The 25,168-nt window shown below is 38.8% G+C and overlaps 1 protein-coding gene across 4 annotated transcripts in view; it reads left to right on the top strand.

Moving 5' to 3' along the window:
* Positions 1-25,168, top strand: part of ALKBH8 (alkB homolog 8, tRNA methyltransferase) — a 47,696-nt gene that overhangs the window by 19,093 nt on the left and 3,435 nt on the right. For all 4 annotated transcript variants that reach the window (XM_031606178.2, XM_090133895.1, XM_090133896.1 and 1 more), the window contains 3 exons: positions 13,234-13,340; positions 17,989-18,143; positions 18,901-19,166. In XM_031606178.2, coding sequence (XP_031462038.2) covers positions 13,234-13,340; positions 17,989-18,143; positions 18,901-19,166 — 528 coding nt within the window. The remainder of the gene's footprint in view (positions 1-13,233; positions 13,341-17,988; positions 18,144-18,900; positions 19,167-25,168) is intronic.

Raw genomic sequence — 25,168 nt, forward strand, 5'->3', positions numbered from 1 at the left:
ACGTGAAAAACAGAGAAACAAAAGAAACTGCAGTTAGAATGAAATAATTTGAAAATGAAATCCACTCAATATTGCGTGGAACAAAGCATAGTTATGCTATGAGAAATGTCCTGTAGTTCCACTGAATTTTCTCTCAATCACAACAAAATCCTATTGTAATTGAAACATTCAGGAATGTTTGAAGTATGCAACGGGGCTTGTGATTTTTCTGTCTGCAGTCCTAGTTGTTAAATAATGAAGGAAGACTTCTGTGTAATTATTTCATCAACAGGTATTTTAACACCTGCTATCTCCAAGCTCCTTCCTTTTCTGTGGTGTGCTTATTTTGAATGCGGAGGCAGCATCGTTCCATTCCCAGCTCTCAGACATCTGACTGGCTTTACACTGACGCACAGTTAGATTGAATTTTTCAATTGATTCAAACGGCGCTGCTAAAAACTGTCTTACAATTCCACAGATTTTTTTCAGAGACTTCTCATTGATTTACATATCTTATAAACTATGAAGTTAGCTAAAAATCTTGCGGGGGAAAAAGAAAAGGATTTGATTGCAACTCCTGATATTCTTTACAAACTAAAGTCTGTTTTTTGTTCTTGCTTCGCTTCACTCTTCCCATGTAGCCTTTGCTCTAAAACGTGAACTAATCTGCAGTGGTAGATAGATCAGCTATTTAAATAGAAATTACTATTAATTCCTGCGAAAAATGTAATCATTTTAATAGAATAAAAGTAATACACCATTTAAATTTACATTCCAATTAGTATTTTTGCAGATGAATTTATTTTTGAGTCAAGTTTTAGTTTGTCATTCTTGGAATCCTGTTCTGCTATATTTGCCTTTAGAAGCCCTTTTATTGCTGTTTTGACTAGAATTGCTTTTTTTATATCCTGATTTCAACTGGGACAGAGGTGATTTTCTTCATTGTATGGCGTGATCTGCCTTTTTTGCTTTAGGAGAAAAACAGTTTTGGTAGCATAGTGATGTTTTTGCTGAGCAATGCTGTACAGAGCCAAAGGTGTTTCAGCTTCTTGTACTGTCCTGCCAGCGAGCCAGCATGGGGGCACAAGGAGCTCGAAGGGGGCAAAAACAGGGCAGCTGACCTAACCTGGCCAAAGGGATGTTCCATTCTGCATGGTGTCATGGGGGAAAAAGCTATAAAACAAAGGGGAGTTGACTGGGGGGCTGCTGCTGATTGGGATCCGTGTAGGCATTGGTCAGCATGTGGTGAGCAGTTGCTTTTGTGCATCGCTTGTTTTGTAACTCTATACACATGTATTCTCATTCTTTTCTGTCTTAGTAAATTGTTTTATCTCAACCTACAAGTTCTACCTTTTTTTTCCCCGGTTCTTTTCTCCATCCTGGAGAGGGGGAGATGAGTGAAAGGCTGTGTGATGTTCAGCTGTCTGCTGAGTTAAACCACATTTTTGTATAAGGTTTTTAGTTTCTTCAAGAGATTTATCAGTGGAAGTCATTCCTATACCTCATGTTATTTTTAGAAGATCAGTGCTTGGAAGTGGAATCCTGGTGTCTGCCACAAATTAACAATGAACATACTGAACTCTAGGGCATTAAAAAGTCATTATCTTTAGCTGTTGTGTTCAGCAGTACTTCAGCTCTGGAACTCAATAAAGAAAACTAATTTAATTAGTCAGTGATGTCATCTCTATTGTTGCAGGAGCCTATTTAAAAACTGCCAACTTTCATGTAGAAACAGCAAGTAGTAATATCAGTCACAAGTAGTACATAACCAAGGAAACAAAGTTAATGTGTTAAGCTCCTGCTGCGGTGTATTTATTGTCTCTCTTGGACATTGATAACATCAGAAAGCGTAGCAAATGGTGTCTGTAATCTGTCTGCCCTTATGCTATCTTTACAAAGCTGAGCATCTTGCACAGCTGTGTTTAGCATCTCTTCAGCTATGTGTAGTATTTTGGGAGCAGTTTCTCCACAGATCTTCTATTTTGGTGGAACTGACTCTGGAAAATTTCACTGAGGAACTAGCAATTTAGGACATTTAAAGGTGTGCTGCAACCAGAGCCATCAAACTTGATGATAACGTACTTGACAGAAAGATTCTGAATCAAGGCAGGGAGTGCTGTGCTCTTGGGGAGGCAGAAAGTGGGCAATGCAGAGGGGATGCAGGGAAAGCACTGTCTATTTGCTGGGGCTGCAAGACAGTGGTAGGAGTGAAGCAAGGTTGATGACACAGGTGAAGGCAGGGACAACTGAATGTTTCACAGTTCCTTGTGCCTTGTGGTGCTATTGCTCCTCCTCCTTTACAGCCTACATCTCTCTGCAGTGCATGTGCATGTAAGCTATTGTAGTAGATGCATGGCCAGATGCTGATGCCCTGGTAGAGCCCTTGTATATAACTTTCAGCTGCAGTATGTGAACGCAATTGCTGAGCAGATGGAGAGTGTAAGGAAAAAAAAAAGTTACTTGTGGTGAAAATTAGCAGTGCTATAATATCACCTATCTGAAATGTGCTTTTCTTCTGTTTATTTTACCTACTTTAAAATCATGTGTGTTTCAAACGTGTGGTGCTTTTATAGTAGAATCACAGAATGGCTTGGGGTTGGAAGGGACCTCCAAATATGACCTAGTTCCAACCCCCCTGCCATGAACAGAGTTGCCACCCACTAAATCAAGCAATGGATCAGGCTGACCAGGGCCCCATCCAACCTGGCCTTGAGCACCTCCAGGGAAAGGGCACCCACAGCTCACTGGACAGCTGTGCCAGTGCCTCACTGCTCTCTGAGAAAGAATTTCTTCCTTAAAGTTATTCTAAATCTACTGTCTTCTAGTTTAAAACCATTACCCTTTGTCCTATCGCTGTACACCCTGGTAAAATAATCTGCTATCTTGTAGGCCTCCTTTAAGAACTGGAATGCCAGAATATCTCCTTGAATCTTTTCCCCATCTCTTTTATGTAAGATAACACAGCAATTGTGTGAATTTATAAAGCAAAATTTTATTGTTAAATTATTTTAAAGAAGCCTTTAATTAACATGCTGTGCTTTGAATTGTACTTTATGACCCTAGGAGACATCATTTACCAAGAAGATAAGTTTTCATTACGTTTTTTCAACTCTCTGCTTTTGAATAAGGAATGACTTGTATTATAATATGTATGTATTATTATATATATGACTTTTTATGTATTTAAGGCATTTTTGTGTATTCACATCCAGATCCTTGTGCTTTAGTAGATTTCAGTTCTACAGTGAAAACAGAGAGGATTAAGAAACAGGCCATATGGTGGTTTCTGTAGCAATCTATTGAAAACTGTGTCTTGTCAACTCTTGTTGAAGTATGATGCAATACTTAATTTGGAAAGACAGGATTTGGATATCTTGTGTTCTGGCAATTCTTTGTTATGATCATGTCTGAGACAATTGTTAGATGGATTCATGGGAAAATCTAGCTGACTTTTCTTTCTGTCTCTGGCTGAGTAGATTCACTGTTTCATCCTGTTGAATTAGAGAAATTTGGCACCAAACTACTTACGTAACTACTTACTCAATACATAGTGGGCAGGATTATGGTAATAATAGTGCAGGAAGAAGTTTTTATTAAGGCATGACAGATTTAGGCAGATTTGAGTCATCTACTGAATCTACACTGTTAATTGCTGTATTTAATAATGTATTGTCAGTGGCATTTGGTCCAGGATTAAGACACTTAAATTTTAGTGTTTGCAAGCAGGTCTGTATGTGTGCACTTCATGCTTGAGCTCCACTCTTATCAATGGGGATTAGGATCACGATAGGAAGTGATTCAGTTTATGCTATTGAGGATCTGATTTCACAGGTTCCATTGCCCCTGTGGGATTTTGAATGTTAGCATTAAAAACTATGGACAAATGTAGTTGTCTTCATCTTGAACTGAACCCCAACCTATTATTTACTCAGTGGTACTTCCTGTAACATGACACTGTAAGCAGAAAACTCAGACCTGCAGTTGAGAGTAGGTTTGATGAACAGCCCTGAAGATTTTGGAGAGTAAGGGAAGATGATTTTCAGTTGTAGAGGATGATGAATATGCAGTATGTTTTATCCATACTGCTAAAATCCTGAACCTGTAAGGATTTGGGCTATCATATGATGTCTATTAAGTCCACACTAGTATGATGTGTGAATATTACCCTGAATTTAAGTGTTGCAGGTCCTCTTTCCTGGAAGTGACTCCCTCATGGTTGTAGGTGTTTCCCACATTTGACAGTATTTTTTTACACAGCTGAAGACTGATTATTATTTATGTTATGTGGAGACCCTGTTCACAGTTCCTCACACTGCTTCTGCTCCAAAAGGCTTGCAGTTGAGGATTATAGTGGCCAATGACAGCATGATAAATATACAGGTGGGGTTGCATGGGAGCAAGAATAGGTGTGAAGAGTTCTGCTACGTGTATTTGTAACCTTAGTAACATGAAAACAGCTGATTACAGTGTGTGTCCATAGGATCATAAATAATCAGATATATATTTTCTAATTGATAATCTTTTTGAGCCCTTTAATCCTTTCTTTTCTACTGAGATAATGATAATGTCTATTGAGATCTTTCAGGTTTTGGTACGTGTGGAAAATATTACAGATGTGCCAAGGCCTTGTGGATGCAGATGTGTACATTAGAGTCCTGTGTCATCATACTTGGATATGAAATTGCACTCATTACACAACAGCTGTCTGTGTTGAAAGGAATTGTTCAGTGGTTCCTTGGCAGACGTTTGGTACAGCATTAAACATGTAAATAAGGAGTATTTGTTTTCAGGACATGGCATAATACATAAAGTACAGGTCTGGGGAGATCTAGTTTGAAGATACAAAACTGCTTTCTATGGGCATTATATCTTGAACAGATTGAGCCCTCTGGAAACCACCAGGATCAGGGTTTTGGCTTCTTAGTATGAATCCTCTTGTTCTCTCTCATTGAACTACACTCCACTGTAGGACAAGCAATACATATCTTTCAATATCAGGAAAAGAAAATGAGAAATGTTTTACATTTGGGATGTGCTCTGCCCTAGTGTAGGTGGGTGCTGATCCCTGTATGTCTGTGCAGTACCAATGTAGATGTGAAGATGTGAGGGAAGGCATATGACTAAAAGAAATGGAAAGTATTTCAGAGAAGCCAATAAGAGAAATGAAACGAAGGTTAGCAACCTCTTGCTTTCTGTGGCCCAAATGAATTCAAGCTATGAGTGAGGGAGGCAGTTTATTAAAGACTGAGAACTTGACCAAGTTCTTGTCTCAGGATTCAGAAAAGGACATCACAGTCACACACTGGGTTGGATAGCATTTTCCAGAAAGAATGATTTTATACTTGTGGTGGGAAAAAAATGGGGATAATGTAACTATTCTTTTTTACTGTTGGTACTGGAAGTTTCTTATGTAGAATCATAATATTCAGCATTGGATCACAGGCAGTCATCTGGAGGCATATGAGCACCATAGGCAATTAGTGAGAAGTAGCATATTTGATGGGTAGTTTAATAAGTAAGGTTAAGCAGTAATCATGGATTTATGAAGATGCTTTTCATAGAATCATAGAGTCACCAAGGCTGGAAAAGACCTCCAAGATCATCCAGTCCAACTGTTTGCCTACCACCAGTATTTCCCCCCTAAGCCATGTCCCTAAATACAACATCTAAATATTTCTCGAACACATCCAAGGATTGTGACTCAGCCACCTACCTGGGCAGCCCATTCACTCACTCTTTTGGGGAAGAAATTTTTCCTAATATCCAACCTGAATCTCCCTTGGCACAACTTGAGGCCATTCTCTCTAGTCCTATCCCTGGTTATGTGAGAGAAGAGGCTTGATCTCTTCTGTTCTTTTGGAACTGAGAAGGAGTCAGTTTGACAAGATGTATGAGGGAAGTGTAAAATGCTTTAACAGCAAGAATGGGCTTTTGAGTAGAAACAGCAGCAGATGTGACACAGCCAGAAGTACCACCAGCATTACAGCCTCTGCTGAGGCCTGGGAGAGCAGCTAACTCCATTGGACACCTTAGGGGACTGGCATCCAGCTGGTGGGGTGGCAGAACAGGGTGCCACAGTAGGACTCACACCTGGAGTGCCTGTCTGTGATCTTGGTGGGGTTTCTGTCACTGGTGTGTGTATGTGGGGAGCCCCGTGGGCAAAAGGTCTGGGAGCCCATGTGGCCTCAGGGAAGGTGGTGTGCATGTAAGTGAACATAGTGGGGGAGTAGAGCTTTGGGGGATTAGTTATGAAGGCTCTTTTGAAATGTTTGTATTTATTAACATGTTGTAGGCCTCTAGTGTTTTTGTTCGACTGTTATTTTGCTATTACTGTTGTTCAAAGTAGAGTAGCTTGCTGGTTGCTTCATATTTACATGTTAATAAATCAGTAAGCTAGTTTGATTCTGATTTAACCATGAGGTTTGAGCAATTTTTTCTGCTACTGTCATACTCAGATGATTGTGACACCTTCTTGCCAGCTATTTTGTGCCATTTTGGATATATGCCTGAGTTCTTCCAGTATGTTTCCAGAAGGTGGGGCAAATGTATTATACTTACATTACACATTAAGGACACTGAGATCCTTGAATGCTCGGGTCTTTTGGCCAAAGATAAAGGAGCATGCTTAGCTGTATTTGAAGGCTATCACATGAATCTGAGCATTGAGCTACTGATTGTCCACCATTGCTGGTTTGCTCCCTGCTCGCTCTTCGATCAGCTAAGTCTTTCCAAGACCTTGTCAAAGTATGGTTTTGGCATTAGTTCATGTGAGGACTGTCCACAAAAGGCAGGGTGGATAAAACTACGTTTGATCCCCGTCAACTAATGCACTTCACACCCTACTTCTCTCACTTGTGCTGTCTCCTAGGGAAAATGTCACATTCCATTTTTTGTGCTATAAAATTCCAGCCTGGTGAGTTGTAACACAGTTCTCTTAATGCTTCAAACACTAAGCACTAAATAATGGTCGTACGTCAGGGCATAATTCTAAGCAAGGTGGATGTGAGACAGTGTGGATCATTTGGTCTCCATTCTGAGAAGTGTCTCTAACTATCTTTTATTTAGAAATATAGGTGTGCCCAAAGTGTCTAAAATTCAACCCGGCAGGCATTCTCCAGTGGCAATGACTGGTGATGGGATAAAGCACGGAAGTTAACGGCATATTTCAGTTCTCCTTATCTGTGTAATAGTGGGTGGAAAAACTTCTAATAACCTGTAGTTAGTGAACCTCAAGACATCCATTCCTATGTACAAAAGGAGAGTGGTATATATTCCAGCTAGCTGTGACAAGGCCTGCAGAGGGTGGAATAGCCTGTATACAACAGGAATTAACATGGAAATTGCAAGTATTCTTCTTCAAGAGCACTACCTGGACTTATAAGCAGAATACTGGCAACAAGAGAATTTTGGTCGTGGAGTTAGTGGCATAAAATCATAAAACAGTTTGGATTGGAAAGGGCCATTAAAGATCATGTAGTCCAACCCTCCTGAGGTGCATTTCTCGATAGAACAGGTTGCCGTCCAACCCGATTTCAAACACTTCCAGGGTGTGGACATACATAGTAGCTAGGAAGAGTACTGGTATCCTGCTCAGTGGATACAATCTTCTTATATTTATCAGGAAAGTTAATAGCAAGACCAGACCTCAGAGAGAAAATGAAGTACTCTCAGTTTTTTGAAGTAATGGAGGTCTAGGATATGTATACTTAAAATTAAGAGGAAGAAATACATAGCCATAGAGTGGCTTGAATTGGAAGGGATTCACCTTAAAATCCACCCAGTTCCAATCACCTGCCATGGGCTGATTGCCACCCACCAGATCAACAACCAGACAACCCAGGGCCTCATCCAACCTGACCTTGAGCACCTCCAGGAAGGGGCATCCACAGCTCTCTGGCCAACTGTGCCAGGGTCTCACTGCCCTCTGAATAAAGAATTTTCTCCTACTATCTTATTTAAATCTTCCCTACTCTAGTTTAAAATGTTCCCCTTTGTCCTACCACTATCAGACCATGAAAGTTGGTCTCTTTCCTGTTTAAAAGATAATTTTAAGTACTTATACTTAACACAATATATAGCAAGATAGTAATGCATTACAAGGATAGAAGATTGAATACATTTTTTTAAGAAAAAAATTATCTATTGAATGTCTAAATAAGATCACTGTAGTGTCTAAATAGATAAGCAAGCTTAATGCAAGATGGTATGCTTTGGCTCAGATCTGATGGATGAGGCCTGGTGCATTGTTGGAGACTTTTGAGATAAGCAGTACTGGAGTATTTCATCGTAGTCATTGTTATTGTACTTGTTTTCTAGAGTATGAGTAGAGACCATGATGTAGGATATAAATATCAGGTTACTAAGATAAATACCCTAAGACATGGACTGTTTGGGAAAGTTAATTCACTCTCTTCCCCTAAATGTTCAGAGTATTCCTAAGTTCCAAATTTTGGATGCTAATATAGTTTTTGCAATGAAAGGCACTCTGAAGGGTAATATTGATTGCCTCAGTTCCAGGGTGGCCAGCAGCCCCTCATCTTCATGTAGAGCCCCACTGTTGTTCAGTCTGTGTGTGTGGACTTAAAGCCACACAGCTGACTCTGCAGTAGGCATTCCTCAGCTGCTTTACAAGTGGAGTAACTGCTGTGTAGGCTGTTAATGTGACTTTTCTCTCTGAAAAATGAGTAAATAATGTTAGAGGCTTTCAGATTGTACTTGTTTCAAGTCTACTTTTTTGAGTTTTAGAGTATGTTTCTTCTAAGGCAGTCTTTTATCATCAAATATAAACTGCATTAACGATGCAGCTTAGAAAAACGGTACTACTGTTCCACACTGGAGCAGTGAAATCCTTATTGACATTGTCCTTACAGCCCCATTGCATTATTTCCATTGTGCCTTTGGATCATTACTTATTTGATAGAACAGTCATTCACCTCCCTCCTGCACTTCCCTGAGGTACAGTACTTCTGCAATGAAAGGCAGCGCAGACTTCTCATTCCCATAGGAGTCAAGAAAAGCACATTTTCTTTTCTTACATTTTTATGCTGAATTCTTTTCCTTTTTTTTTTTTTTTTTTTTTTGCATTTAGCTATATTTTATGCCAGAGAAGCAATGTTTCTGATGTGGATGTTGCTTTGCTTTGTCATTCAGCCCCTCTTGAAAGATGTTTACTGTGTCGCATGCTCCCTTGTCACTGGGCATCATGACAAGATATTTAAATCTATGAGTAGGTATTATTTGCTGTGTGTTTTTGTTTCAAGTGTTTGATATATATATGGAGAGAGGGAGACTTCTTTAACAGTACAAAGAAAAAAGGTAAAAGTTGTGTGAGATCAAAGCATCAACTATTTTTATTTTTGAATCCTGGGTGATGCACTGTGAGCTAGCTGGAAATTTGATCTTTATTGACTCTGCCACCAAAGAGAAAAAGAGACAATAAGTTTTGAGAAAAGAAAAAAAGTAATTGGAAATAACTGTGGAGCAGAGCTGTCATGAAGCGGATTGATTCAGCAGTGGCAGTTGCTTTATTGATTGTGAATCCTTAGTAAATTAAAAAGTGGACTGAATGCGTTAATCTTTTATGTGTGTGTGACAGTGACAATTTAGAATGTTCTGCCAGGATAAAGATATAGGAGTGAGGGAATATTATCTACTTCAGTCAGTAACAGGCTTTTCAGAGATAAGAACAGAGTTTTTCGAATACCCGTCTGGGTTAAATGTTCTCTACTGTACTATGGACAAAAAAATAAAGAAGTACTTTTGCTCATTTTTTAGCCTTTGGGTGCAGGTATTCTAAATAATGAAATGAAACATTAATGTAGAAATCACATTAATTTTATTCAAATGTTCACAGTATGTTCCTTAAATTTAATTATTTGTCTGAACTGCAGTGTCTAATTTGTTGTTAGAAGGAAACAGCAAAATCTTAGTATTGTCCAGCTAAGGATCTCTGTCTGCTTCATAAGCAAAAGTCAGTTTTGAATTTGGATTTTTGATTCTTCCCATTACTACTAATTACTTAATGTCATTACTCATTTGCAAGTAAATTTATCCTTTATTTATATTCTGTCCCAAATCATCACTGCTTGTTATACAGGTGGCATTTGTTTAGAAGGGTAGCAGCCACACAGTGTGAGATAAGAGCACAAACTTTTCTTCTGCAGAAAAGTAAGGAGCAGGGACAGAGCTGACTCTGCTGATGAGGACTGGGCTTGCCAGATACTATGTACAGTGTGTAACTTCCTGTTTTTCAGCCTTAAATTCTGCACTAACAGAAATTCATTTCATCTATTTCTTGTTGGCTTATCATAGTCAATATTGAACCAAGAGCATACACTGTCTTCTTTTACTATCTGTTTTTCTGCCACTTCTTTTTGCCTGAAAATTCAGTTGCAAGGGACTGTTGTTTTTGCCTGTCATTTCCAATGTGTTCTCTGTTACAGGACACTCTGAGTCTCTGCTGGTTTGGATGCACAATAGTCTGCAGAGGCACTGTGGGAGCTTTACAGCTGGTAGGGGAAGAGAAATTGGAGGAAATGAGCAGCACAGAGTTGGAAGAAATATTTGCTGCTTCTTTAAGCAGACTCTCCAACTTGGCATGTGGAGATATGAAGGAGGCCAAGGTTTCCTCCCATACACTGGAGAGAGAATAGAACTGAAAGTGTAGGAGACCTCACAGAGCTGGGAATCAACTCCTGGAGAAAAGTATTGTTCCTGAATGTTATCTGCAAGAAGTAGGCTTTGTTGCTGCTGCTGACCTAGAAAGAGGAACAGAGGGCCTCCAGGAAGGAATTTGGACAGTCCCATTTTTCAGTTTGTTCTTCCCCATTTCTGAAGATCTCAGTCTCTTACCCCTCACACCTGTCTCTCAACAGCAGCGGGACAGAGAGGCAGAAGAGCCTGAGATATCATTTCATGAATTTAATCCAGCCACTTTGCTCATCAATTCTTTTCTTTTCTTTTCTTTTCTTTTCTTTTCTTTTCTTTTCTTTTCTTTTCTTTTCTTTTCTTTTCTTTTCTTTTCTTTTCTTTTCTTTTCTTTTCTTTTCTTTTCTTTTCTTTTCTTTTCTTTTCTTTTCTTTTCTTTTCTTTTCTTTTCTTTTCTTTTCTTTTCTTTTCTTTTCTTTTCTTTTCTTTTCTTTTCTTTTCTTTTCTTTTCTTTTCTTTTCTTTTCTTTTCTTTTCTTTTCTTTTCTTTTCTTTTCTTTTCTTTTCTTTTCTTTTCTTTTCTTTTCTTTTCTTTTCTTTTCTTTTCTTTTCTTTTCTTTTCTTTTCTTTTCTTTTCTTTTCTTTTCTTTTCTTCTCTTCTCTTCTCTTCTCTTCTCTTCTCTTCTCTTCTCTTCTCTTCTCTTCTCTTCTCTTCTCTTTTCTTTTCTTTTCTTTTCTTTTCTTTTCTTTTCTTTTCTTTTCTTTTCTTTTCTTTTCTTTTCTTTTCTTTTCTTTTCTTTTCTTTTCTTTTCTTTTCTTTTCTTTTCTTTTCTTTTCTTTTCTTTTCTTTTCTTTTCCTTGCTATTTTAGTTTAGTCATCCTCTGGTTTCTTTAGCTTTCCAGACAGCTGCTGCTTCTCATAGAGGCTTGTGTTTAGCCATGTTTTATGGCATGGGTTCTCCATCAAATCTGCAGAGTCACTGTTTTTTCTCCTTCCTCACCTTATGCTTCTTTGAGGATACCTGGAAGAAGTTGCAATGTGCAAAAAAAAGAGTACATTATGAAATGGCTGCAGTTCATTTATTTATGTAGCCATTTAAGTGTTTCATAATCGTTAATTGGATGGAGTTCATAGGTAGGCTGTACTCCTTTTTTCCCCTATAGCTCTTCCCTTTTGTGTCCAGTTGTTTGTCACGTTCATTTCCTTCCTTAAATTTAGGTAGATCAACAAGAGTAAAAGCTCTTGCTGTCAGGTAGATGGTACTACAGCATTTTTTTTCCTAAAAACATAAATGCCATTGTATTTTCCTCCTGTGTGCTCCTGCACACAGCAATAAATAGTAAATCTTGCAAAAGGTCTCACTTGTTCTATCTGTCTGGTGGGTTTTGTTGTTTTTTTGTTTGTTTTTGTGCTGAATGAATGATCACTGCACCATTGTTTTCTGTGTTAAATGCATCTGTATGCAGAAGCAGAACTGCATAATTTGTTTCGATCTGGTAAGGGTAGTAAGTCTGCTTTTAAATCATGTGCTTAGCAAGTAGGTTGCAATCAGGTGCTGCCACTTCCATGGTGCTCGTTTTCCATTGTAGCTGGAACCACAACTTGAATGTTTTTGATCACCTTTCTTTTTTTTTTTTTTTTTTTTTTTCTTGCTATGTCTTCCTTAAGCCATTTGGCTTGCTGAAAGAACCTGATCCTTATTTTCTACAGAAAGAATTTCTCTCATTTGGGAGATGTAAAAGGATAACATTTGTAGCCCAAGCAGAATGTAGCACTGCCATCTGGGCTGTGAAACTGAATTGAAGCTGAAAGCATTACCTCAGTATATTGCTGTGGTTAGAGGCCAGGTGGCAAATGAGAAAAGGCTGCTCTGGTAGTTGGTGTGTTAGTCAGGATCTTGGGAGACTCCTTGTGCTGCAAAACTCTAAGAATCTGGGTGAGTTAGAAATGATTTCTCTCTCCTAATACTGGTTATCTAAACGTTATGCATCTACTCTGAGTTAATTGTCTCAGCTCACTCTGCTGTGACGGATAGACATTTCATCCCACATCAGTTAACTGCATTATAGACTAGGATGAATCACCCTGTGGAGATGCTTGTCTCTCTCTGTGTAAACCTCACAAAAAGGCAGTAGTTGAATGCCTTAGTCCAGCTGTCTAACTAGGAGGTGCTTGAGTTATAGCAAATGATCCCTCTTTATGTAGTTGCATTTAGTTGAGTGAGAATCATTCCTTCCTATATCATAGGTACATAGATTTAACAGTGCTCCCATGTTCTTGTGAAGGAAGCTATTACTGCAAAAGCAAAATGAACTATTTTGGTATTATAATTATTTATAATATTAAATATAAATGTGTATATATATATATGAATGTGTTTATATATGCAGGTTTTGTGGTTGTTTTGTGTTCTGAAAACACTGCTGAAAGGAAGAGATATTAAGAATGCAGTATAGAGACAAAGGCTTTTGCTTTCCTAGGAAATACACAGCTGTTCTGTGGCAATATCTTGATTAACACACAGAGGTAGGACTTGAGAATGCCTAGCTAATATGTGATGCTCTGTAAGCCATGCTCATTGGTGGCTGGTGTTTTTTTTCTTTTTAGATTGTGATGGATTTCAAACACCCTGATGGCCACACAGTTGCAGTTATGCTGCCTCGACGCAGCTTATTGGTGATGACTGGTGAATCCAGATACTTGTGGACACATGGGTATGTGTAAGGGCCCCTGTCTACTCATAATGAAGGAGAATGTATGTTGTTTATTTGCTTTGTCAACAGTATTCTGTATTGAAAATTATTCTGAAAGAAATCAATGAGGTTTTGAGATAATTAGACAGATCTCCTCCTTGTCCAGATGTTACTCAGATTACAATGGAAAATTGGGATTTTAGGAAACTAGTTGTCAGTCTTTGAGCTGCAGCTCTCACAAGTTGTTTCACTCAGAAGTCCTTTTCACACTATGAAAGTCCTCTATGGTGGCAAGGAATTATTGTACTGGAATTACTTTTTTCTCTTTTCAGCCCACAGTTTTTCCTGTTGTATCACTGTTACAGTTGGAAAAAATATTGTGGTATTAGAATTGGAAAGAATATTGTAGAGAAATGAAAAGTAACAAACAGGGAAGGAATGCTCATCTGTATTTGAAGATTCAGGCTTGCAATGAAAGACTCCACAAAGAAGAGATCTTCAGAAAGAAATTCTTCCCTGGTGGCAGTCAGTCCTTAAATGGGATGTAGGAGGGGTGAAGCCTGACTCCTTCTGGTCACAGTTGAATCACTTTCACCTGTGCTCCCACAGCTGATCCAGTCCTTTCCTCAGGTGATTAATCAGTGGCTCAGGCCCTGCCTCAACAGTTCCCATACAATCACAAATGCCAAAGTCTTTGAAGAAGGGTTGGCTTAGGAGAGTGACTTCTAATGCATAGAAGGCTTTAGTGTCACAAAGGGGAGTGAGTTTTTCCTGGGCTTCTTCCTGTTGCTTTAGGACCACGTCAACTACTGATAAGGCTGCTTTGTAGTGAACAGGTTTGGGATCCTGGAAAAGAGATTTCTTGAAACATGTCTTGGGGCTTTGCTTATTGTACAGTTTAAATAAGATTTCTGAATCATGCACCACAGGGAAGTACTTACAATAGGAGTGCTAACGTCAAAAAGGCTAAAAACTTGGCAAGGTTTGAGTGACAGTAGTTTAATTCAGAAAAATATGTAAACCCTCCTATTGCACAGAAATGTCCCCAGTAAATGGTTCTTCCTTTGTTCAACCCAAAGAATCACTGATTACAGCAGTAAATTGGAGAGACTAATTACATTTTGTAAATAAAAGACCAAATCCTTTTATTGACAATTTTTCCGCCTTCTAATTTTACTGGTTATTTTGTGTAGTGAAGAAGAGTGAATGTGAACTCCCCATTGGCCTGTACATTGTTCATTTTTGTAGAGTGCTTACATCACCTGTGTAGTTGCTCATTAAATTAAATAATTGTAAAAAGCAGCTGTTATTCCTGATGTGCATCATTCAGGGCAGGAAAGTCCTTTGTTTTTTAGTGTACAAGACTAGAGATGGATCTCAGCATTATAAGCTTCTTACTCAATTCTGTCAGATAGTGTCTGCCTTTTCTGGAATGGTTATTTACAACTCTGAGAACAGTGTTCAGTTTTCACATAAGTGACTTTGCTGGCCTGGAGTGGTGCAGGGGAGCAATCAGGTTGACTCCAGCTGTGTGTCCCATTGGCCATGGTGTAGGGCAGGCTGAGGCCACGTGGGGACATCAGCCAGGGCTTCAGGCCTGGATCAGCAGGGCTATGGCCATGCACAGACAGCTGTGACACATCTGGGCTGTGGGTTGGGCATGGCGCAGCAGGACAGCCTCCACTTAAAACCAGCTCCTGGGGGATGGAGGGACACCCTCATTGAGATTTCTGGCTTGTTTCACAAGAGCTTTCTCCAGGACCGCTAGCTCTGCTCTTCCCAAGTTGGCCCTGCACCCAGGCAGCCAAACCTGTGGGAGTGGGACAGATAATGCACACATTCCACTTGCAGTGATTGCCAGCCCATTTGGTTTGGGGTGGTATACCTGCCTATTAAGAACTAGACTGAGATCAGTGCTTAATTCACTTTTACCTTCAATGATGATTGTGTTTTGAAAACCAAGGACACAAGCTATGTTTGTAATGAAGATCTCAAGTCTTCCTACCATGTATTCCCATCCCCTCTCCTTGTTTGCTTCTCCTAAAAATAGCTTTTCTGTATGGTGAATGTTTTTAGAAGCAGTAGTTGGTCAACATACTCAACTAAGGTAAATTAAGACTGGGATCTCAGTATTTCAGAGTAGGAAATACTTATTTGTCTTACTTGTTCCAATTATATTCTTTATCTCTTAAGTACCTGTAGTTGCAACATCAGGTATTTCTCAGATCACATCTTCACCGTTGTACCTTACTGGTAAATGGACATCTTCTGAAACTAAGGAGAACAGAGATAACAGTAGGATTGAACAGCTTGCCAGTAAAGAGCAAGCTTGTCTTGATATTAATGAAATGTGCCATTGACATCAGTAAGATTGATCAACCAGCAAGAAAGCATAGTTACTTCACTTGCATCAGAATGGTTTTAAGATCGTTTGTGATGTCTTTTATCTATTCCTCAGATGTCAAATTAAAGAGCAAAAGGTTCATTTTTGGAATAATTCTGGAAATACTTCCATTGTATACATTTGGATGCCAAAAGAAATAGGGACTTCATTCTAATCCTATTAAAAAAGTGTTCATGAAAAGCATTTTCATTCTATTATTTCTGTTAATGTGTATCTGAAAGAAACATAAGGTTAAGAAATTATCAAGTAGACCAGAAGATATGTGCTTTTTATGTTTCATAGGTGAAAGTAAAACTACATTTTTAATGATGAGTTTTATTTTTGGGTGGAAAAACATTGTTCCTGATGCTGTTACAATAAAACAACTCTGTCCAACAAAAATGATAGTATTTTATTTCTGACATTGAGAATCTTACTCTTAGAATAAGATAGAATCTAGAATAACCAGATAAAAGGCTGAACTTTCTTGTAGCATGGTCAAAAGGAGAATCATGTAGGTTGAAAGGAACCTGGAAAAAGGCTGTGTCTTAAAATATTAGCTCCTAGTATGCACATCTTATTGCTGCAAGTACAACTATGAGTTTGTGTAAACAGTAAAGTCAGTAAAAAATCTACAAACTTTGGGCTTGAAGTTCAGCTTCAGTAGAATCTTGATGGTCATTAACTGATTATTTCATCATGGTTTCATTAACTGGACAGGGCAGTTCTTCATTAGATCCCATTCTTCCCATAGCTGCCTCTAGGTGATTTCTATACCTGAAGCTGCTCTGTCTGATTTGTGCAAGAACTACGCAGACAGTCAATGTGCTGCTTTATGACCTTCAAACAGGAGGGTCCCACAGTTTTTCTCTATGATTGGATTAAAGACCAACTTCGCTGACAAAAGGGATGACAAATAACAGATAACAAATAAAAAATACTGGCATGGCTGCTTTCTCATCATTCAGATAATTCTTTTGCTTGGTTAAGTACAGGCACTGATCAGCAGTTTTGTGTAACCTGCAGAAAAGTTCCACTATGAATAAGGATTGTGACTGATGGCTCTGCTTTATTAAAAGATGTAAGAGACTTTTTTCCCCTCCCTTTTAACTCAACCTATGAGGGTTAGAATCATAGAATCTTTTTTTACAGATTAAACTCAGCTAACCAATATAGAAGTCACTTTTATATTGAGAGTTTGTCCTGCTGGGAATCAAGTACTTTGAAGCCAGCAGCTCCAAAGAGGCTTCACTGAGGCGACTATTCCTCAGAGATGGCTTTTTTTTCTTTTCCTTGAGGAAATTTCTACATTAGTCTCCTTGAGAACTGAGTTCAGGAAATGTTTCAGTGTGACAGTAACAGCTTTGAAGTGCTAAACTATTTCCCTGAAGAGTTTCTATTTTGTTCCAAGAGTATCTACTTTGTCCTATGTGCAAGTGATGGGAAACCACATGTGGGTGCAGCTGTACCTCTTCTCTTGTATTGACTTTGCCATTTTATTTTCACATTTTCTTCTTGTCAACTTTGGGAGAGATCCGCTCCAAAGTTATTTGGAATGCTAGGTACCTTTTTGTAATGTAAATCTCTTCACAAAATTATTAGAAATTTTTGTCACTCCCAAAAAAGATAGTTTCATTTTGAAGTTTATCCTTATAAAAGTTGTTCTGTTTTCCATTAGGGTCTGTGGCAAATCCAGAAGTAGCTGAAAAAACTCAGTTCCCACTTTGCTTGATTGCTAGTTTTTGGTCAAGAAAAAAAAGCCTACATCTTGCTACTCCATGAGCATTTTTGCAGATCTCTGATGTGCTCCAGACTTTGCATCTTCTCTAGTCAATAAATAGAAAAGCAATTCTGCTGTAAAGCAGAGTTCATTGAAGAGGCTTGTTTGTAACAAGAAACTTCAATCTGCAAGTTTAGAGCTAGTCAATACTCTTCTTTTAAATCTGTAGCCACCATTTTTAGTAATGTATTTCATCTTTAAGAAGTATATTTCAGATTAAGTCCTAATAAAATAATCACGCTTACTGAGGGAAAGAAAGGAAGGGAAAGAAAATGTTATTTCTTTCAGTTAAATAACACGTTAATTAGCATCATTAGTTTATGTGTCAGTACCTCTTTTCTCCTTTAAAACATAATAAGCTGGAAACAAAAGCAGTAGTACATTAAATAGTGTGTTGTAATCACACTTGTCGGTGTTTAAGAATTGCTGTCTTATAAAGATGAATGGTTGTTTTTTTTTCTAATGCAAATTGAATCAATCTTTGATTTTATGTTACTTTGTTTTAGGATTACACCCAGAAAATATGATGTCATTCAAGCATCTGAACTTGGACAGAAAGTTGGAACAATTACTGCTGATGTTAGAGATTTAACATTGAAACGAAGGGAAACAAGGACATCATTTACATTTAGGAAAGTGAGGAGAAGCTCTTGCAATTGCAGTAAGTGTCTTGAGGTGCTTTTCCAGTCAAAATTGTTATTTCTGTATCATCAATATGTAAACATTTTTTTAACAAAGTAGTTTGCCCTGTTAGTTTTGGCAGTCCTAGTAGCTATTCGTAAGTAGTTCATGGTTAGCTGTACTGTATGGCTTGAATTGGTTGCATCCACATGGCTGCTGGAGTTTCTCGGGGTAGCAAGACATTTGTGTAACACCAGAGTCAGGCAATTAATCTGGAATCCTGGATTTTACTGGCACTTGGAATAATCAACTATAATAGAAGTAACTACTATTTGTTAGGTTCTTATCAATTCTGGTTATTTTTCATTGGAGGACAACTATAGTTTTGTGAAAATAAGTATGTGAGGGAAGGAGAAGCAATCAAATCTGCAATAACAGAGCCATGCTTATCTGCAGTGATAGAGCCTTAGGATAGAGCCTTAAGTGCAGATGATGGTTGGTGGATGGCTCAATAGTTGTGTGGAACTGAAATCCATTTGCGTCCTGAGAACAGACTTGTCTTGATCACTTACAGACAGCCTCTATCTGACCACTTGGTCAGATTGATTGTTATAAAATCATCAAATACATCTGCAGTTTGGTCCATGTTGCAGTTTTTGAAAGATGAAGGAGCGAATGAAGCATTTGTTGCATTTCAATATTTTACTTCTTGTTTTCTTTTACTTAAAATGTTTATTCAGTATAGAATGACTTTGCAAACATTTTTTTCTTGTTTGTGTGACTGTTGCTGCATCTAGTTTACCTATCTGTCTGTGACAGCCAGAAAGGACAGCAAAGACAAGCAGAACCATCGTTTCCACACAATGAGTTGGAGGCCTCAGAACTGGAGCAGGAATATGTACACAAGGTGTATGAAGAGATTGCCACACACTTCAGTAGTACCAGGCACAGCCCGTGGCCCCGGGTTGTTGAGTTTCTCAGGTCACTGCCAGAAGGGTCAATAGTTGCTGATGTTGGTTGTGGTAATGGGAAATATCTAGGCATCAACAGGGATTTGTACATGGTAAGTAGTAGCTACTGTCATTTGTTTTCATCACTACCAGTTTTTATTGTGTCTTGCGGTTGTGGCAAGTTGGATCTTCAGTTGTGGGAAAAGTGCCAAGGGCAGGAAGCTGTTGCCTGATTGAAGATCAATTACCAATTATGTTAGGCTTCCACATTCATTTGCTTTGTGTAGTAACCTTTTTCTCAAAGCCATTTTTGCTTTGCAAGTCAGACAATATTAATAAAAAAAGGAGTAATGGGTACAGTGGATTGAATAATTGTAATGGATCCTTTTGCCTTTTTTGCTGGTGTTGTAGAGTAAGATTATTAAAAGGGAAAGTAGGACAGTTTGAATTTTTCCAACAGGTGTGTGATTTGGCTGGTGGGTGGGAAATGTCTGGGTTGCTGAAATCACTATGGACAGGGCTTCTTTGTACACATCCTCTTCGGTTCCACTTGGCCTGATGGCATGGCTTATTTGTGAACAATAATGTCTGGCTTTCCCACCTGAATCTGTGCATAGGCCACATAAATATGCCAACAAAATTCCTGCTGGAATCTCTACTTCAGCTCAGATTTTGAACCTTTCTTACTGCTTTTCCTTGCTTTTCTTAAGTCCTGATGACACTGTTCATGTGTTATCATCACCATACCTGTCTCACAATCTGTGACTCAGCCCTCTTTTACTTCTCTCCCTTCCTATTATGGGGACATAAAGGACATACAAATACAAAGCAAAATATTTTGTTTTCTTATTGCAAATATTTCAAAGACTTTTTTGCAACATCAAACTTTTTATTCTTTTTACCCAAAATAAATATTTGAGAGGTGTGTGTTATGCTCTCCTCTGTTCCAGAATTGTCTGATTCTTTTGTGTTTGTTCTATGAAGCACTTAGAGTTTTTCAAGTCTGATGTATCTCGTTAGTCAAAGCATTCATTATTAATAATAAAAGTCAGACTTGTTTGTATGTTACAACAGAGAAACAGAAGTTTCTGTCCTGCTATTTTTATATGGCTATAAAACATAAGTTGTTATAAAACATAAGCCCTGTCTGTATATGTAGGACATTAATTTCCATTACTCTCTTATAAGCTAGGAAAAAATCAACTGATTTATAAGCAGACATGTTTGTGCCTGACTGCTGTAGGCTGAAAATAATTGTTAATGTTCAATATGTTTCAGTCTTTCACTCCTGGCTACAAGAAAAATCAGTAAACTTAACTAGAGAAGAAAAAACTTTTCCTCATGTAGGTCATTCAGTCCTAGAATTAATTTGGTAAATTGCTGTTGTATATATTGTATGTCAGTGGTAGGCTTTTCACAGAATCACAGAATGGCCAGGGTTGGAAGGATCATGAATCTCCAACCCCCCTGCCACAGGCAGGGCCACCTACCTCCACATTTAATACTACACCAGGCTGCCCAGGGCCCCATCCAATCTGGCCTTGAACACCTCCAGGGATGAGGCATCCACAACCTCTCTGGGCAGCCTGTTCCAGCACCTCACCACTCTCATAGTAAAGAACTTCCCCCTGACATCCAACCTAAATCTTCCTTCCCTCAACTTAAAACCATTTCCCCTTGTCCTGCAGTTATCAACCCTTTCAAAGAGTTGATTCCCCTCCTGTTTGTAGGCTCCCTTTAGGTACTGAAAGGCTGCAATGAGGTCATCGCAAAGCCTTCTTTTCTCCAGGCTGAACAAGCCCAGCTCCCTCAGCCTGTCTTCATTGGGGAGGTGCTCCAGTCATGTTTGTGGCTCTCTGGACCCTCTCCAACAGCTCTCTGTCCTTCTTGTACTGGGGGCTCCAGGCCTGGACACAGTACTCCAGATGGGGCCTCACAGGAGCAGAGTAGAGGGGGACGATTGCCTCCCTGTTCCTGCTGGCCACCCCTCTTCTGATGGAGCTAAGGATAGCATTTGCTCAGAAGTACTCAGAATACTGAACACTAGGTAGAGGGACCTGAGGGCAAGTAATGTGCTGCAGAGGTTAGTCTGCATTTATAGACAGCATTCGAGGTATAGCTGTAATGGTGGGTCAAAGTTAAGGTACCTTCTTATGCTATAAGCTGTGTCCAAAAATAACTGTGCACCTTACTGTCATTTTTACTTCAAGTTCTTTAGATGAGATGTGGTGAGTCCAGCTACGTTCAATGAAAATGACAGTTCTGTAATGCTGCATTATTGTGACATAGTCAAAGGATAGCAACTTTGTGACAAAGAGAAATTCAGGTTAAGAATGTCCAAGAGAGATAGAATCTGTGTCTGATGGAGGTAGGGAAAGACTGGAGAAGGAATCTGAGACCAGTTGTCTGAGATCACTTTTCTTTCTCTGTCACTTCCAGCTTTTCTTTTATTGTTGAAAAGAATGCAGAAGAGAAATGTCTGTAAGGTTGTTTGTTTGGTTGAGTTTTTTATGCAATCCCCTCCCCATCCAACTTCATTTGGAGGAATCACTTTGACAGTTTATATTTCAGTGTTATCAAGCTCAACATCCGTATCTATAAACAGAGCTTTTATGCTATAGAATGCAATATTTCAGCCTTTCCCATACACAGGTACCACAAGGGTTTTATTCCAGAGCCTGTTGACATCATTGCAGTGTATCTTATCCATTTTTATGAGCTGTAGCTCTCTCTTTACAGTTTCCAGTGTCTGGGCAGGTGTGCATGACGTGTAAATCCCTATAGGAGCATCCATCCCTGTGTGGGGCTAAGGTGTGACTGAAGGACATTGAGCATTTCAGTTCAGTCAGAAGGACGTTTCAGTTTTCTGGTTTCCGCTTCTAATTGAATGGATAAACTGGTAAGAAGTCTAGTAACAACTGAAAAAAACACTGGGTAGATATTTTTCTTTGTGTTTAAAGAAGTGACTCTACTCACCAGAATAGTTATGCTAGGAAGAAAAATGATGGCAATACAGGAGCCCTAATGGTTTGTTTTAATACAGACATTCATATCCTTTTTTTTTTTTTTCTTCTCTGCATTACTGCCCTGAACTGAGATCAGCTGGAACTGTATTTTGTCAGGGTTTGGGGAGGAGGAATGGTGAAGATCTGCATTAATATTGCAAAAATGGATATACTGGATCCATGTTGCTTGAGAGCAGGTTCCTAATGCTCTTAGCAGTAAGTAAAAACAGGAGGGATAAAACCAGCTGGCAAAGGTATACCTGGAGTCAGATCACAGGATATTTTAGCAATTGAAGGGTGAGGCAGAGGAGCCTTTCCTACCCTTTTTTCTCAGTGAGTAGGAATTGTTAAAATGGTGGGAGATCTGGGTCTGAAGAGAACTCGGAAGGCACCCTGACTGTATGGGATGGAGAAGGAAAACGCTACGTGAAAAGAGTACTAAAGGCCAGGCAGACCAACTGGAGCAGGGAGATTTGTCTTGCAGTGTCTGTGCTGGTATCTTTTTTTCTTCGTGTGTGCATGTGTGCTGGAATGTAATTGGGTTCCTTGAGGCTCTGACGCCATTAATTATAGCTGCAGTGATTCTCTAGGGAGCCATATCATTCCATTTGGTGGTTGGATTTCAGAATTAGATGTACTTTTTTCATCACTTTGTAATGTGCTGCATCGGTCAGGTTTACAGATACTTAAATGAGCTAATTCAGCCAGATGGAGTTTAGTAATAATGAGATAACATAGAAAATATATAATGGTGGGCAACACTGACCTGTCTTTACCTATCTTTATTTAAGCCTGCAAGATTTGCAGTACCATTTTACAAAGCGTGCTATTTGTCTGGTGCTCTTTTCCCCTAATGATCAGATCCATCCACCACTGCATTAAGTAGATTTATAAAATCTAGTTCAACTACTCGTGGATGAAATGGCATAGGCGAAGTCAGCTGGGTAGCTGAAGATCAGGATGGGATCTCTGCTTGTGTTATCTCATTCCAGGGAACCCAATGCAGAACTCCTGGAAATTCATACAAATCACAAGTTTTTATTTCTTGTTTTGTTTTATTTCTCTCTTTCCTTTCCCCTTTCATCTTAGTTTTTTTTTGATACTTCTTTCATTTATCTGAAGGTTTTCTGATACACATTTCCTGGCTTAAAAACAAGAGTTGGATGCAGGTAGTGTTTATCCAGGTATAATGAAAATTAGTGCCTGAAATCCCTTCTTCTGGGGAGATGCTAAAAGATTCAAAGCAGCTTGCTGAGAGGTGGACTGGCTAAAAGGTGGATTCAGCTGAACAGTCAGCTGTGCTGTGTGAGATAAAAGAAATTGGGTGGCTGAAGCAATGAGTTGGATTTGGAAAACTCAGTGAATAGGTAATATAGAGAGGACTCAAGAAATAAGAAGAAATATGAAACTTTAAAAATGTATAAAGCTCAACTCACCAAGGAGTGTTCTAGGTTAAGATCCTCTTCATCCTCTTGGACACTAAGCTAATTCCTCTACCTTTCTATGCTGTTCTAGAAGAGAAATCATGCTATGCTAAGCATCAACATCAGCAATATGAACTGGTGAAAATTAGAACATTATAGATATATTTTGAGATTTTTTAATGGTTTGACTACATGTTTGATTGGAGAGAGAAAAAGTAAAACATTTAAAAACATTTCTTTGAACTGTTTTCTGTAAATGCAGCATCATCGCATCAAAGCTTCACTCACGCTTTAGAATTAGAAATCAGGTAACAGAACTGGGAGAAGTTGAGTTTGAGGTTTCTGTCTTTTGCTGGAAATGTATTCTTAGGAGACATCAATCTTGTTCTGAAATATGCTTTATATGTTCATAAAAATCATAGATGGTCTTGGTTTCCACCTGTAAGCTGGCACTGCACCACTGAAATTAGCTGCTTGCTGCCAGCTTATTGTTTTCTCAGAGGCTGAAACCAGTAGATAACTGGTTTTGAATGAATGTGTGTTTCTTGTAAGCTACAAAATGTGGAAATGCAGTGATTATAATTCTCTTAAAATATCATGCAAAGATAATTCCAGTAAGGATGCTAAATTTGCTTAGCTCCAGCACCAGGCAGATTTGGGATGACTCCCCACGTTCAGCCTTTATGCATATATATGCAGCACCTATTACAGTGTTTATATCAAAACCAACATAAAGGTGTGCCTCATGCACCTGTCTCAGAGCAGCTGTGCATTCACATCCATCCATTTCAAGGCCTCAATTTTCCTTGCAAAATGGAATCTTTTTGCTTTGGATGTAGATTCACTTCAAGTATGACATTACAAATAAGCCTGGCTTCGTAATTATTTGATATAATTTAGATGCAAATGAGGAATTCACATTCTAGCAGTCGTGCCTTTGTTCTTATTCGCAGTTCACTGAATTTCATTAACATACAGTGCAGTCCTTTTCAAGGTCATTTTTGGAGGGGAGGATTAAATTTCACTGTCCAACCTGTTTTTTGCTACAGAAGTGTAAGGCCCAAGCAATTATTTCTGGGAAAGCTTATGGAAGTTGCAAGTACTCTTCTTCCTCCTCTTTCAGCCAGCATCAAGTTAGGTCCTTTGACTTTTAATAAATACTGCATTCTAATGTCTCAATTGCAGAAGTAGTGGAGGGCACTGGTAATGAGGCGTGGAATCTCCAGCATGCAGGTTGTCAGCTAAATTCATTCCATGATGAGAGTAATTTAAAGACACTTCAGTTTGTATCCAGTGTGAAACGATGGGATTTGTGTTTGCTTCCAAGTAAACAAGATTCCCCTCTTTTATTCACTCTCTGCTTCAGTAAATCCTAAGAAGAGGCCAAGAAATAAATGAGAAGAAGGTGCTACGGGGATTGATCTTTTCAGGTCTGCTTAGAGCTAATTGTCAGAACAGTATGTACGTACACGTAGAGCTGGTTTTGTGGAAAGTTATCCTGGGTTCTCAGTTTGGCATTTTCAGAACAATTTCATTGGACCAAAAGTTAGGGTCTAAAGTCTCTGAAAGTCTCTACAAGGAAGCTCACGTGGAAGCTTTCAGGGAATCTGACTGGAACAGAATCCTGGCTTTCTTCAAAGCTATGATGGTAGATGGAAAGCTAAAAGAATTTTAACTAACATAATT

This window comes from Phasianus colchicus, chromosome 1 (genome assembly GCF_987193195.1).
Source record: "Phasianus colchicus chromosome 1, bPhaCol1.hap1.1, whole genome shotgun sequence".
Lineage (NCBI taxonomy): Eukaryota > Metazoa > Chordata > Aves > Galliformes > Phasianidae > Phasianus > Phasianus colchicus.